The 15054-nt window shown below is 39.5% G+C and overlaps 1 protein-coding gene across 3 annotated transcripts; it reads right to left on the reverse strand.

Annotated features, from left to right (window-relative positions):
- Window positions 1-1738: 1738 nt before the first annotated feature.
- LOC142368532 (circularly permutated Ras protein 1) lies at window positions 1739-15037 on the reverse strand. Of its 3 annotated transcripts, none has more exons than XM_075450726.1 (18): window positions 14950-15037; window positions 12399-12450; window positions 9505-9636; window positions 9333-9419; window positions 9177-9256; window positions 8827-9027; window positions 8569-8613; window positions 8350-8439; window positions 7949-8100; window positions 7782-7863; window positions 6057-6184; window positions 5779-5863; window positions 4896-5002; window positions 4550-4662; window positions 4259-4370; window positions 3936-4076; window positions 2634-2727; window positions 1739-2295 (listed from the first exon to the last, which is right to left on the reverse strand). In XM_075450726.1, exons 2-18 carry the CDS (start codon window positions 12448-12450, stop codon window positions 2161-2163), a joined length of 1836 nt encoding a protein of 611 aa, XP_075306841.1. In that variant the 5' UTR covers window positions 14950-15037; the 3' UTR covers window positions 1739-2160. The 3 variants fall into 3 exon arrangements, with proteins under 3 accessions (XP_075306841.1, XP_075306840.1, XP_075306839.1); XM_075450725.1 differs by having other exon boundaries at window positions 1740-2295; window positions 8827-9024; window positions 9177-9262; XM_075450724.1 differs by having other exon boundaries at window positions 1740-2295; window positions 9177-9262.
- Between the last annotated feature and the right edge of the window lie 17 nt (window positions 15038-15054).

The following is a 15054-nucleotide window of genomic DNA, read 5'->3' on the forward strand; positions in this document are numbered from 1 at the left end:
ACCAACCAACCCCGGCACATTTTTTAAACTTTTTTTTAAACTTTTTTTTTTTTAAATAGTTTCACACAGTTTTGTTGAAATGATCAGGTATTTCCCAACAGCAAATGTGCACACCAAGCTGTGGTTCTGTGGAAGCTAGTTTATTGTTGATATTAGACGGTCGCATTTACAACGTTAAACATGGATCATAAGGGAAGATTCAAAGCCATAAAGTGTCCGGACTAGGCAGAGGAGTAAAGCCGAGATAAAGGTTGGCCACTGCATTTTATTTTAACTTCTATTGCTACGACACTGAGTAGGCATATTCTTGTATATTCTTCTTAAAAACTCGTTTAGTTTCTCGAGTTGTTCTGCGCGTGCAAGCGTGCGTGCGGTAGGCGGTGGTGGCGGTGGCCTGGACACGCACCGCGGAGGTCCTCTCAGCACCGCGGTGATTGCATTTTGCGGTTATCGCGACAGCCCTAGCTTCCATATTTGGGGCTGTTTGGGGGCCCAGTAAAAATGATTTTCATGGGGCCCAAAATCCCTAGCGGCGCCCCTGGACTCAGCCATGCATTCATCCTCATCCTCATCTTCACTTTCTGCATCATCTCCATCATGAAGACACTGGGTCCTCTTGTTTGTGCCATGATTGTTCTGGCAATAGCTTATGGTGAGTCTTAGCCCTGATGCATTGTCCTAATGGCTGGGCTGAGTTCAGTGGTCAGTGTTTTCTGTATGTGCCATCAAAGGAGGAATAGGTATATGCTGAGGTGACCTAACTTCAGCCCACGTGCTTTTATTAAAAACAATTTTCTCTTTGTGAACCAATTGCATCTCCATTGCAGAAATTCTGTCTGACCAAAGGCACACGCCTTGCATCTGTGCACGGCGCTGCTGATTATTTGCACATCCAGCAGGTGATAGCAAAGGCCAGGGTTCAGACGGTCAAACTGTAAGTACATTTTTACACAAGCCATTTAAATACTGTTCATGATTTAATTAATACAACTGTTATATATGCTGTGGTGTTTAAGGAGGGTGTGTGGTTGTGGAGGGTTGGCACACCTTTCAGCCACCAACACTGCAGAAAATGTGGAATCAGCACTGTGGTGGAAACAGCAGATGAATTATAGAGGTAAATCTCATCACATTATTTCTTCTAACAATTTGGAATCTATGCTGTATTTAATATCAACTGGGGTATAATGCAGAGAAAGAAGTAGAATATCCCCACTGAAAATGAAAGTCCTGCTTTGGAAAGTTACTTAGATTAAAGATATGTGGGGATAATGGGATAAATCTGTTCAGGAATGTAACATTGTACAATCGTTAATGTAGAAGACTGAGGCTTGTACTACTGAGTGTTTTGCTTTTATAGTAGGTCCTGGGGAAGCTTGAGGAAGCAAATATTTCATCTTACCATAGCTTCCATTTTTTTAGATGTTTGGATATTTTGGTTTTATCATATTTTGGAAGAATATCACCCAGAGATTCTTATAATTAGAAGTTCTTGGTTCACGCACACCATTATTAAGAAGTTTAAAAAGAAACTATCATTAAATGTATATTGTATATACATATATATATATATATATACACATATATATATATATATATATATATATATTCATACATATATATATATATATATACATAAAAAACACATGAAACTGTTTTCTTCTCTTTTTTTTATGAATATGCTTCCTATAAAACAGTTTTATTAAAAGATTAGTTTGGCTTAATCGCTCTGCTATGATCTAATTGTAGAAGCTGATTCATTCGGGATGGAGCTGATTTTTCATTTGTCTGTCCTCATTTGGGAGTTTATTTGTTGAAGGAAAAACAACGGTCACACCAGTCCCGATCCCAAAATTTTTCATTTAACATCAAACATAAGACACAATCATAAAATCAAAAAAGTAAAGGAGTCTGAATACTTTGCGAGACACCTGCATGTCCCAGCGTCACGTTGAAACAGTTGTGGCCGATGACATGATAGATCCGGGAAAAATCCTTTAAGATTTGCAATCGTATGTGTTCCTTCAAATCACAGTGAAACCTGGCAAACCATTTCCTTCACCCAAAGCAATTCAGAATAACTGAACAACATCTGTCTTCCTTCTCAGAACTTACAGTATTTGTTATACCATCCATTTGTGAACTGCTTATTTTTTTCATTCAAACTTCCATGGAGGCCTTTTTCTTCTTCTTTGTCTTCATCTGGGTCTCATTTGAGGTGCTGTAGTAGTTGTTGCTGACGTTGCTGGCCCTCCTCATCTGGTACACCACCTCAGCTGCTTCATCAGTCAAAATCTGCAAAGGAAACAAGACGGATCTGATAAGAAATTAAAGATTTCCCTTTATAAAAATATAGAACAGCATCAAAACTTTGTGAATTTTTAATCGCCCATTACCAAACCTTCCCAACACAATTCTTCACATAAGTTTTAGTACTTACTGCTCAATAAAAGACAAATAGGACTGAAAACACGTCATCAGATATGAGGAAAAAGTGACCAATAAAATGAAAGAGCCCCTTGTTGTCTTCAATGAAGAGATCATGTCACCCACCTCAGTTAATGCAACAAAGAACCTCAAACAATGGAGTTTATCAACAAACTTATTTCAATATTATATAAAATCATGATCACCTGGGATTCTGTTGTGATGTTATCACAGATTGTTGTCATGGCGTCCATCCAGTTACCATAGATACTCTCTTCTTTTTGGATTGGCCTCAACTTACTACAGTGCAGGAAGACACAAAAGGCTCAGTCCACACAGACAAACAAACACAGAGTCCAGCAACTTTTTAAACATGCTTGAACACGTCATTCAAACACTTTAACCTTTTAAGACATTTGCAACAAATGCATATATGTACTTTTAAGACAGAGCTTCTCAACAAACATGCCTCTGGCCCACTGAGGTTTAACAAGTGGCAGCAAAGTCAAAGTTTGGGTAAGAAGAGTCTAATTCAATGTCATTGTTGTTTGTAACTGCCGTGCTCGTTTTCTCAGGATCTCGGGGTCATTCAAAACAATCATGTGGTCAGTCAACAAAATTGCATGTCAGACAGCAAGACAGCATGTCTTAAAGGGGTCCATACATACATATTCTGTCATATTTGAATGGATGCTGAGGATATATACATCCATATATGTAAAGTGTGATGTTCAAGATGAGAATGATGTCATGTTATTCCAAATAAAATTGCAATACTGCCCCCCAAAGGCAGACAGCAGTAACATTGTTGAGAAAATCTAAGAACTTCTTAGTTAAAGCTTTAGAGCGATATTTAGCTGTGAGGCTGCAGTTTAGTCACTTTTAGGATTATTCATCAAGAAGATTAGAGATGAAGAAAAAAAAACGCAGATAGTCAGATCACTCAATGTGTGGACGATCTAAACATCTAGTCTAAACTAATTGCTGTTATTTTTTTTAGCAGGGTTCTCTTCAACAACCTTATGATAAGGCTTAGGAATATGTCTTGTTTATGTTGTATTAAAATCATATACCTGAGAAGATGTTCAATTACAGAAAACAAGCCAGAAATGATAAAAGAAGAATTATTCATAATATTATTGACCCCGATGCAATTTCTCTGTTCACTTTTTTCATACATTGTAAACTATTTGTTATGTTGCGGGTTATTTGGAGACTATTAGATATTCCAATTAACGAAATCTGACCTGCTTTTTTTGCCCATTCATTTCCAGAAGCATTCAGCTAGATGTTCGTTTTATTGAGTCAAAATGGGTCTTATTAGTTAGTTAATCTGTTGAGTGGTAACGGAATGATGCATGACTTTGGAGGGTAGTCCCACTGTGTTTGCCTAAAGTGAGCGTTCCTGCAGAGGATCCTACCGACATGAAGTGTTAGCAGCACAATGACTGGTGGCACGATTATCCAGTGTTTCTAGTAATATATTTGAAAGGGTTCAGGATTCATACCTCACTAGATTGAGCAGGGTTTGTTGCGCTTTCAGCTGCTTCTGTGCCTCCTGCACCCGGCCCTCCATTGTTAAACTGGCACAGAGCTGAGCGCAGTGAACGCCAAGTACCGCCACGTTGAGTCTACCCACAAGAATTTGACTTCAGAAAAAGAAGATGAAAAAAAGGCAGATGAATTATCTCTGTGCAGGAGACAAAGACAGTAGATGAAGTAAATAGGACTGAGCATTTAATATGTAATTCAGTTCATTATACTGTTTTATGTAGCCTACTGTACACAGTTGGGTTGATACTGTTCAATATCCAGCTCAGGAGCTTCTTACTTGCTAGTTGCAACAGGTCGCTGTTCGGTGATGATGCGAGTGATTTTTTGTTGATCTCTGGTTTTGAAGCTCAGCTGCAGTTGGAATGGAAGTGATCCTTTCTGGAGAAAAACTTTCAAGCACACAGCAATATATCACACAGCGTCTGTAGTTAGTTTCGCGCTGCTAATCAGTTTCAATGCGGTAAATGACCTCAAATGAATATCTGGGGTTTGTGTTCCCACAATGTTAGTAGCAATGTGTGGTAACATTCATAACTATGTGGCATAACATGGCAAACTTTAAACATACCTTCCATAAAATCTGGTTTTATAGCAAATTGGAAGGTGATCTCAACCCCCTTTGTTACATTTCCTATCTCTCTCACCAGTCTGTAATTGTTTTCATCCTCATAGGGAAAATATCTGTATAGAAAGAGAGATATGAAAGCTTAAATTGCCATAAAAGAGCCAGTCTTTGCAGGCACACATACCAACAGATAGGAAAGAGACAAAATAAATGCATGGAAAGGGTGATATTAGGAACTGAAAAGAAAGTATAAGCAGATATTTTGGCAATTCAAACCGAGAAAATGCAATTAACATGTTCACATACAAAACAAGCTAAATGTTCTCTTTTAATGTCAGTCACCACTCACACTCCATCAGAAGCAAGCAGGGTTGCTGTGACTCCCGTTGCCAGGACGTTGTCTGCAGAGACTGACTGGATCTCTGTTGCCACGGTACCGATGCTGACGATGTTCACCTGTGCAGGTGGGAGAACAAGAGCTTAGAGGAAACCATGTTTGATTGTTCAAATGCATTCAGACTCTGTCACGGCACATGTCTTCCACACTTTACCCACCTGCCTACAGTTGCTTTTGTACCATTTCATTGTCATGTTTGGGTAGATCATACCCTGCTATATCAACACAGTCACAAACATAAATGTATCATATTGGTTTAAACATTTGACATGTGTGACATATGAAGTTAGAAACATGATTAAAATGATGTAATGATAATACTAAGTGGGAGTTGGTAGTAAAAACTAATGATTTTGAAGGAAATACATTTGCATCCTCCAAAAAGTTACTGAAATTAAATCCAAAAATGCTCCATCTTAAATTGTAATGAAAATAGTTTAAGTGAAACTTGTTATGGTCTCGAACAATCACGTTCTAAGCAGAGGATGACTCAAACACACCACCCTCTTCGCAAATGTTTAAATCAGAGATGAGAAGATGAGATTAAACCCAGTAGCTGCCAGTAATTTGCTTTTAAATGTGCAAAGTGCCAACGGGTACATGAAACTGAAAAAAAAAGGTTGTGGCTGCTTGTAACCAGTTTATCAAAATTCAACAAATATCTATGAGGGCACATTTGGGCAAAGAGAAATTCTTATTATTTCAAACAATTTTATTTTATTTTTTTACTGCCAATTATGTTTTAATACTCTCTCCTTCCTTGACATTGACACACTTTGCATTCAGAGGTGTCTTTTGGTGCCAAAAACCTTGAATTTACTCATGTGTGTCTCACCCTTCCTCCAGTTACATCAGCCAGACTCCCAATATCAACCAGGCGACAATCTGTTCCTTCAAAAGTCATTACCGATATTATGACTCTGGAAAAGGGAAAAGAAAGAGAAAGGTTTTCAACTTGTAATTTTTTATTCATTTTATTCACACAGTAATAACAGCATGCTTTGCAAGCGGGGATCTGTAATATTAATCAAACCAAGCCAAAGACACCATGCTTCAACATGACGTCCACACATTTAAACATTTGTTTCATAATACAGCTGTTTGTGTCCTCACCCTTTCCCCACAGCTTGCAGAGCCAGGTGTCTGTAGAAATATGGAGGTTGGGTAGAGGAAGACGGAGAGGTCAATTGCTCCATCTCACCGAGTCCGATGTTGGCTCTGCCGTCAGTGCACAAAATGACCTGCAAAACGCAAAAGATGCTCCAGAGTCGTATTGCCATTTATGTCGGTTTTGGACACATGTGGTTTGGACAGCATAATTGTAAAGATGGGATATGGAGCAGCTCAAGTTTGACAAGCAGCTCTTTGTAATAAATAACGCCACAAGGATCCAGATTTTACCCAGACTTTTTAACGAAGCTCAGCTCGACTTCATTTATGAAGCGCCTTTCCCACACTTAAAGGCATGGTTGGTAATCCTGTTCAGAAACACATTTTGTAATACTGGGTGAAATGGTCCGTCTGTCCTGAGAGAAATCTATACAAGATGTATTTAGAAAAAGGGACGAAAATAATCAGACCTCTGTGGCAGCTGCAGGACTGAGAAAAAGCTGACCAATCCGAGATCAGCGTCCCGCTGATCTCGGATTGGAGCGCCTACAAAAACCAATCAGATGCCTCTGCTTTCTGCCTACGCCCCCCTCTGTCGGCTCCCTGCTCCGTGTGCGCATGCGGTTCTACCGGCTTTGGATGACGCACTGACGGAATGGGGAGGGGGGGGGTGGAGCTTAGAGGAGGGGACACTTTCGAATCTTGCTAGCTCTCTTGCTAGCTCTCTAGGATTACCTACCATAGCTTTAAGTGCTTTACAGAGAAAAGGCTTAATTGTCTTCTTTTTTTTTTTAAAGATTGAAAAAAAAAATATATATAAATATATATATATTTGCTAATAGTAATAAAATATAAAGTCAAATAAAAGAAAAAACTGTTCAAATGAAAGAGAACCAGAATATTAAAACAAGTAAACAATTAAAGTAATGCACAAAAAAAAATTAGTCAAATAAAAGCTCTCTCAAAAGCTAAGTCTTTGGCCTAGTTTTAAAGGAAGTGAGGGTTGTCAGTGTTTCGCATCCAGACTGCAAGCCAATCCAAAGGGAAGGAGCATAATAATTAAAAGATCTGCCACCTTTTCCAGTCCTGGAAATTCTAGGAAACAGAAACATGTACATGCTGGAATGATAATTTGGTCTAAAAACAACCAAAACCTGATTAAAAATGTAAAAATGAGCCAAAAACAGATTAAACAAAAAGAGGAAATTAACCAGAAAACCAACACTGACAAGATTTATGACAATCAAGGTCTAAATATTTCTATAGTGACTTGTTCTTCTCAAAAAGGTAAAACAACAAAACGAACCTCAGCCACTTGAGGGGCTGCTGTACTACTAATTGTTGACGCGTCGTCTTCCGGGTTCAAATGAATAAAACACATCTGCGTCATATGCAGTCTCCATCATCTATTTTTTGTCTTGCGCTTTTACCAAACAAGCAACCTTTGCCGAACTATACACACACTTGTATTAACTATAACTTGAGTCCAAAATCAAACAACAAGGCTCACATGTTTGCCACAACGCAATAATCAAACGCTGGTGGTCAAAAACTGTGTGCTTCCCCAGTCAGCAGCACACCTGCTGACTAATTACCTGCAGCTCTATTTAACATTTCCTGCACGCCACGTTACAGAGCGCCACCCACTGTGGCCTTCAGGCAACATAATAAACACAAATGCACACATAAACAAATGGCTCTAACAATTTCTTTAAAGTCCTCACTCACCTTTGAGCCAGGGTACCTTGACGCCATAGCAACGGAGGCCAAAGCTGCCGGACCCAGAGATGTAGCCCCATTTTCCCTGAGGCTGGAAACGTGGAAATATAAACCACAGTCGCTCGGAGCATAAAGAGCATTTGGAACCAGAGAGGACGCACATGCACATCACTTACTCTGTAACTTTCTGGATCAGCTGGTTGTATGTCTCAGCGATGCAGTGAGGGACGCTGTAAGTCGCCGCTTGTTGCCATATATGGTCGTAGTCAACCAAGGCCCAGTCCCTGAGAGTGAGAGGAGTACCAGTACCGTCACCGTATACCACAACCTGTAAAATGGAATAAAAATGAAATTAGATTTTTCAGGAACTGCTCTCTCGATCTCTTGTGACTTGGGGGCACCAATGGAATAATTCAATATTCTTCTCTTAATTACAAATAATACACAATAAGATGAAATTTACAAAATGAGGCAAAACAATGGCCAGATTTAATTTCTGATCTAAAATCTAAAAAAAAGAAGCTAACGAGAGTGGCAACCTATATGGTTATTCTCTTCCGTGCTTTAGTGCTGCTACCTCATCATTGAATGTCACCAGTGCCACCCTCCTGTGAGGCGACTGTTGCAGCATAGACGTTAGCGTCCTCTGGAGGGCACCCTGAATACCCTGTCAGAACATAAAACAACAGTAACAGTCCTTCATAACATCTGGCTTTAATACCACCACAGGTCAACCATGCAAATGTTTCACAGACTTTGATTTACAGATTGAATATCGTGCAACATCAAATCTCACCTCTAGTCTGGATATGTGTACTGTGGAGCCAGTGTCTGATGCAATCTAAAGGTCAAAGGTGATAAAGCATAAACACCAATACATTCATGTGAGGACACAAAGGTTATTATGACCGGACTGTCTGTTTGGGTTTTTGCTGCAACAGAGTCATAGTTGCCCTTTTTCTTTAGAATGGGGTCTTTTTTTCCTTTAATGTGTTGGTTCATTTACTGAATTAAGACATCTGGATATGTCTGACAATTCTATTCACACACACACCTCTGTTGTGACACTCATGCTGCCAGAAATGTCCACACAGAAAATGACCAGCGTGTCCTCCAGGTTCTGATAGTCGTCTTCGCTCATGTTGGGCAGATAAAGGTCGTCGCTGCGCACACCTGCGCGCTGACCGATGCAAACTCGAGCCAAACTGTTGTCTACACTGTTTCCATGGCCACAGAATTCACATACCCACACCTGCTAAAGAGAGGAGGCATTCAGAGTTCCATTTTATTGCTTATCTGTTTGAATGATCGTGACCACTGACATGAAAAAGGTTCACAGCTGAAGTAAAGGAAAAATGCAAAAAAAAAAAGACAAGGCCATGTGTGAACTCAGTCAAAACTTACATCCTTCTGTATAGAACTGAGACATGACAACGCAGCACCGCATTTCCCACAAATTACTGGTCTCTGGAAGGTTTCCATACCTGCATCTTGAAAGAAAAGACATGAACAACATACAAAAACCAAACAAACTGTGTTTTTGTCAGTGTGTGTCCCGACCTTGGCTGATGTCGACCAGTTTTCCGACACTGAGGGAGACGATGTTGACGTTTGCGTTCAACCTGCTCTCCCCCTCCAGCTTGTCAACTGTTAAAATACAACAAACACGTGAAGAAGTCGAATACTGTTTATAAGTTTGAACCCGCTGGAATAAAGGGCAAATAGTACTCACGTCTAGGGGGAACAGGAGGGGGCAGGGAGGGAGGGGTGAATGGAGGCTGAAAGGAAGAAAGAGGGGGGAGAGGAAGGGATGTAGGCCGAGGTTTCCTAAAACTTCGAGGAGGCAGCGGTGGAGGAGATGAAGCTGATGAGACAAACACATGACACGTGTAATGATGTGACATCGGTAGATAAAGACGCCTCAGTTTGAACTCTTCACATACAGATGCTTTGTCAGGAGCCTGCTGCGTCAGTTGTGAATGCAAAGGGTACCCCCAAAGCATCACTTTTAGATGAGAAGTGTCCTGAGCTGTGGTAACATATTAATGGATAAGCATCCAAACTGAGACAAACAGTAGTTTCATATACACTGAAATTGTGCTACAGGTTAGAGTTTGACATGGATATTGACTGGACTTCTTTGTCCCAGTAGACAAGCACAGGACCAAAGAATGTCAGATTCTGTGATGCTATGTGAGAAAACGTTCTAGACATTCTGCCGCCTCTCACTTTCACTGAGGGAGATGATGTAAGAATAGCCACTGCACAGGTGTTGTCTTTAAGTTACTTTAATGATCATTTTCACAATTTCTGACATGTTTAGACAAAAATACAAATATGTGAATGGAGGCAGATTTACTGGGAATTTGCTGGCGTTCACATATACTTAACCCTCACCATTTTTATAAAAAATTGGAACTTTGGAGCACGTGCAGAGCCGCTAGGCGCATTAGAGTTTAGCTGAACATATACAACCAGGAATGATTACATCTTCAGCTGCATTACCTGGGTGTGTTAGAACAGGATTGAGAAGCTTGATTTCATCCAGTATTGGTTGTGCTAACATGGTTACATTTATTATAAAGTCCAGTTTTGGTTGGTGTAGTGGCTATTCGTCCCCTTGTGTCAATAATCAAAACTAAAAATCGGGTCGCGGGGGCAGCAGCTTGAGCAGAGAAACCCAGACGTCCCTGTCTGGGTTTCTCTGCTCACCATAATAAACCATAATAAACTAAATGAAATCAAACGGCCACTGAGACACCTAGGGAGTGAATTTACGCAGGTAAATTGAGTCCATTGTCCAGGCAAAAAAATTGGTTTCTTTAGGTTTATTTCTCCAACCACAAGCAAACAAACAAAGAACAATGGCCTTTGCCGCCTCTCTTGCCCTGTTAAAAAAACTATTTGCCCTCCCAGGTGCCTGCTCACCTGTGACTGCCTGCTCATCTAAATAAACTTTTCCAGTGCGCCCCAGCTAACCCGTGCTTTCAAAATAAAAGCATAATTAAATACCCAAATTAACTCAAACAATACTAAATATCATAAACAACCAAAAAAGGTGTATTCCCCAAACTAAACCCCCAAAAGATAACTAAATAATAAGTGAGCCAAATATACAAAATAACAAATAGCTCCTACAGTTGGACTAATTCAATAAGTTGTGCTCTTCTCGATGCTTGTAAACATGCTGAGAGAGTGTGTTTGTTGGTTCTATTATTAGTTAGGTCCACTTGACTACCCATCAGAAGTAAATTACTGTGTTACTTTGACAATAAAGGGGCATTTAATTTTTTGCCCTGCTTCAAGACCAATTTGTGTCTATGCACTGTGTGATGCGAGAATAGATCTGCACTGCACAGGGCAAGTTTGGGTGTGCCGTCCATGCACACTGCTCTGAAGCTTAAGCAAAGTGGTTACCATTAAATGACAAGAAAGCTTCCTATTTAGCTTCTTTAAAATCTATGATCAAATGGGAAGTTTCAGCTTTGATACCTGTTATTCATTATCCAGATATTACACAGGAAGTCCAGATATACTGGCTGTTGCACACAGAAGCTAAATCAACATTCATTAGCTGGTTTCTAATAGCTGCTAGCTGCTAATCTATCTAGCATATTTGAGAAAGATCCGACAACCACAAGTCATTTTTTCTGTTCAGTTTGTGCAAGTTGAATCTGTTGCAGTGCTCAAATCGAGATAACAAGCACTAAATTCTGATATACATCAGATGTGAAAGCATGAGCATAACACAACCGTCTGTTGCACTGTTGAACAGAAAAACAAAGTCTCCCCAGAAATCTGTTGATGCGTGCAGATCTCAACAATATCATCCACCTGCTTGCAGCGTATGTCCTCCTTTTCTGTGCTTTGAAAAAGAAAAGCAGCGGTAACACGGGGGGGCAGTTGTGTTCAAAGTTAAGTGTAGAAACTGTATCAGTTTGATTTGATGTACATTTTTACTTCATATTTACAACGGTACTCATGCAAAGAGGATTCATTTGAACCACTCTGAGGAACTTTAATGAAGACATAAACTCAGACTCAGGCTGAACTGTTATGTCAACTAATCTTCTTTTCTTTCTTTCTTTCCACTTGTATAATATTTAGAGAACGGGGTTGGTTAAATGGGGTCACCCTTTTGTAACAGCATGGCTTTTCTTCTAGTGGAATTGAAATGATCTGACTGTGTGGACTTTCCCGTGCTGAGCTGCTATCTTTGTATCTCCTACGCTGTGTCTCTCTTGCATGTGCAAGTATGCCCCCCCACACACACACACACACACACACGCAGCCTCTCAATATGCTTTCCTGTTATTTTACTGCGATACTCTTGAGAATGTAATGAACACTTGAGGCAGAAAAACAACAGTTTGAAAAACACTGTACTTATATGCACATGCGTGGAGCAGAAAGATACCTTCTTGCGTTGTGATATTCAGGCTGGATGTGAGAAATGCCTGTCGTTGGAGGGAGAATACCTTCACAATCTAACTGGTTTTTTTTCTATTCCACAGTTTGGGGAAAAGACCCAGGCCTCACTTTCAAAATTTCCTCTGAAATCCAGCAGCTATGAAAATATTTGCGGCTGTGGCATTTTGGACACATGACACAAAGAAAATGACTCACCTGTTCTGTATGGCCTCCAGTTACATACAACATGGCTGCAGGCGAACTCCATCTGAAACACATGAAGAGAATGAAAATAAATCTACAGAAAGCTATTCAGTGGACTGTTTCCTTTTTTTTAAAACTTTTTTTACAAACTTGGGAGGCGGATGGGGCCAAGTGATCAGTTTGGATCAAATAATAGGGACAAGAAAGATATTTTCAGTGTAGGAGAGTGAATTAAGATAAGTAATGACAGTCACAGATCAGCTTCCTGGTATGGCCTTTATATTGTCACCACAGCAACCAGGGTGCTGATTATGTTATTTTTCTAGTCGACAGGTGGCTGAGTAAAACCATGAAAGAGGGAGCAGCCACATTTCCTGTTTGAGCAAATGTGTGAGAACATCATAATATCCTAATGAGGGCAACAGAAAGAAGGCTGATCAACACATGTATGATAAAGTAGGAGAGTAGCTGAAGTACATAGGATCAAAGCAGTTGAAAACCTGATGTACTATTAAAACAGTTGTGTCATTTAAAGGTCACATTCTTTCAAAAACAGCACTGATCATAAAATGTGTTGCAGATACAGACCAACAATTGACTGACAAAGGGTTCAAACATACATCTCGTAGGTCTAACTAACAAGAGAAATGCAAAAACAAAACAGCTCTATCAGGCCAAAAAAGGTGCTCCAACATGTGATCCTAAGAAAAAAACTCAAAGAATATCCTTCACTTGACGGATAACCCTCTTTTCATGCTGTTGTTTACAAACTAAATAACCTCTATTCCTGGCAACTATTTAGTCTTAAGGCAAAGTTTCCCTGTTTAAAGCGATGAGAATGTGCTGATTTTTCTCATGACCTTTTAGAAGAGAGTGGAGGTGCATTTATGTTCAGGTCATATTTGGCTTTTGGACCCTTTTCCAGACTCAAAATGCAGCTTGAAGACAGCAGCTGGAACTTTTTAATTACTGTCATTTGTTCTTTTTTTTTATCTTAAAACAAGATAAAAGGTGGGGAGTTGTTTATTGCAAGTTGCTGAGCTGAGATTGTCTTTCCAGAAAACGCTTCACATTATACACATGCAGCATCTTATTTCCATTTTTTTTTTCTACATTTGATGCTCCCTTATTGTTTTGTAAAAGAAAAGCTACATTCAAATTTTTGGTACTGGGTTCTTTAACATTCAAGCCACAGATGATGCAGCTGTTTGATTCAGTTAGACAACTGATAACACAGAAGCACGACTGGGAAATCATCATGCAATTTTAATAAATCTGCAAAAATAAACATGTTTTACATTACACCTTTTTTTTACATTACACCAAACTTTTTCTTAATGACCGACCTTGAGCTTCTACAATGTGCAACAACAAATATCAGCCAAGATGTGAATAATAGTTTGCCATTTTGTCAAAGACTTTTGTGACTTTGACGTCTGAACACAGACTAAAACCATCATCAGCAGTCGGCAAACTTAGCTCAGCACAAGGATTAGAAGCCAGCTGATGCAGCTCACTGATACCGTGTTTCATCGGAGTACAAACTTAAATGTAAAAATCTCCTGCTTGTTACTTTCAGCTAATCCATGCAGCCAGCTGAAGCCGGTCGACTGAGACTGAAGTGTTGGCGCACCTGAATGTGGCAAACTCTGGTCCAGCTCCACTTGCTGAATTTAATACGTTTTGTTGTTGTTGTTGAATCAGTTTTGTTTCGTATGTGCACAATTTTGAAATTTCGGCCTCAAGTGGTGACTTGATTTTGAGTTAAGTATATAATTGCTTTAGTGTCAGCATGAAGACTAGAGTCGATGGCGTCCTTCAAAGCGTATCTGAGCAAAACGACATCCTTTGGCAGGCAGACGTTGGGCCTTTACTGGGCCAAACTACATGATGCAAACTGGGAGCTGTGTCCCTCTTTCTCCAGTCTCATTGTTATGCTGAGCTAACCATGTCCTGGCTATATATATATATATATATATATATATATATATGTATATATATATATATATATATATATATATTTTTTTTTTTTTAATGTACTGACACAATGCATTCATTTTGCACGTTAAGCAAAGTCAGTTAAACTACATCTTATTACAATGGATGTCCTAATACAGTCTGTGAGTCTTTCCAAACAAGAATAATATGTTATTCTGCTCATCATGCATCCTTGAGATTAAAGCAAGCAAAGCAAGTGATTCTCTGATGGAAATAATGAAAATCTTTCCCAAAAACCTACAATTACTGGCTTTAGTTTCGTGTTTTCACTCATTTTTTTTAGACATAACAGCAGGTGTCACTGAGGAGTTTCACTTTTTGTCAGTTGAACTTCTGTCGTCTTGCTGCTGCTCAGCCGGAGAACGTTTGCCAGAACCTCACTTTTTATTATTACTTTTACTTCCTTCACAAACAGCACCACATTTAAAAACAATGTGGTGCTAAAACACAGATGTTTCCCCTCATACATGAAGATGCCAGCTGGAATAGATGATTCTTACCACAGCAGTTCATTGTGGGGAACACACGCACGCACATATTCAAAATACAACATAAAAAGATTTACCTTTTGCAGCGGTCTGCGTGCAGTGGTCTTGATAAAACTGAAAGCAAGCGAAGCAGCTTTGAGATGTATGTGTGAATGTGGGCGTGCTCAAAGTCTGAGAAATGA

The sequence above is a fragment of the Odontesthes bonariensis genome, chromosome 19 (assembly GCF_027942865.1).
Source record: "Odontesthes bonariensis isolate fOdoBon6 chromosome 19, fOdoBon6.hap1, whole genome shotgun sequence".
NCBI lineage: Eukaryota > Metazoa > Chordata > Actinopteri > Atheriniformes > Atherinopsidae > Odontesthes > Odontesthes bonariensis.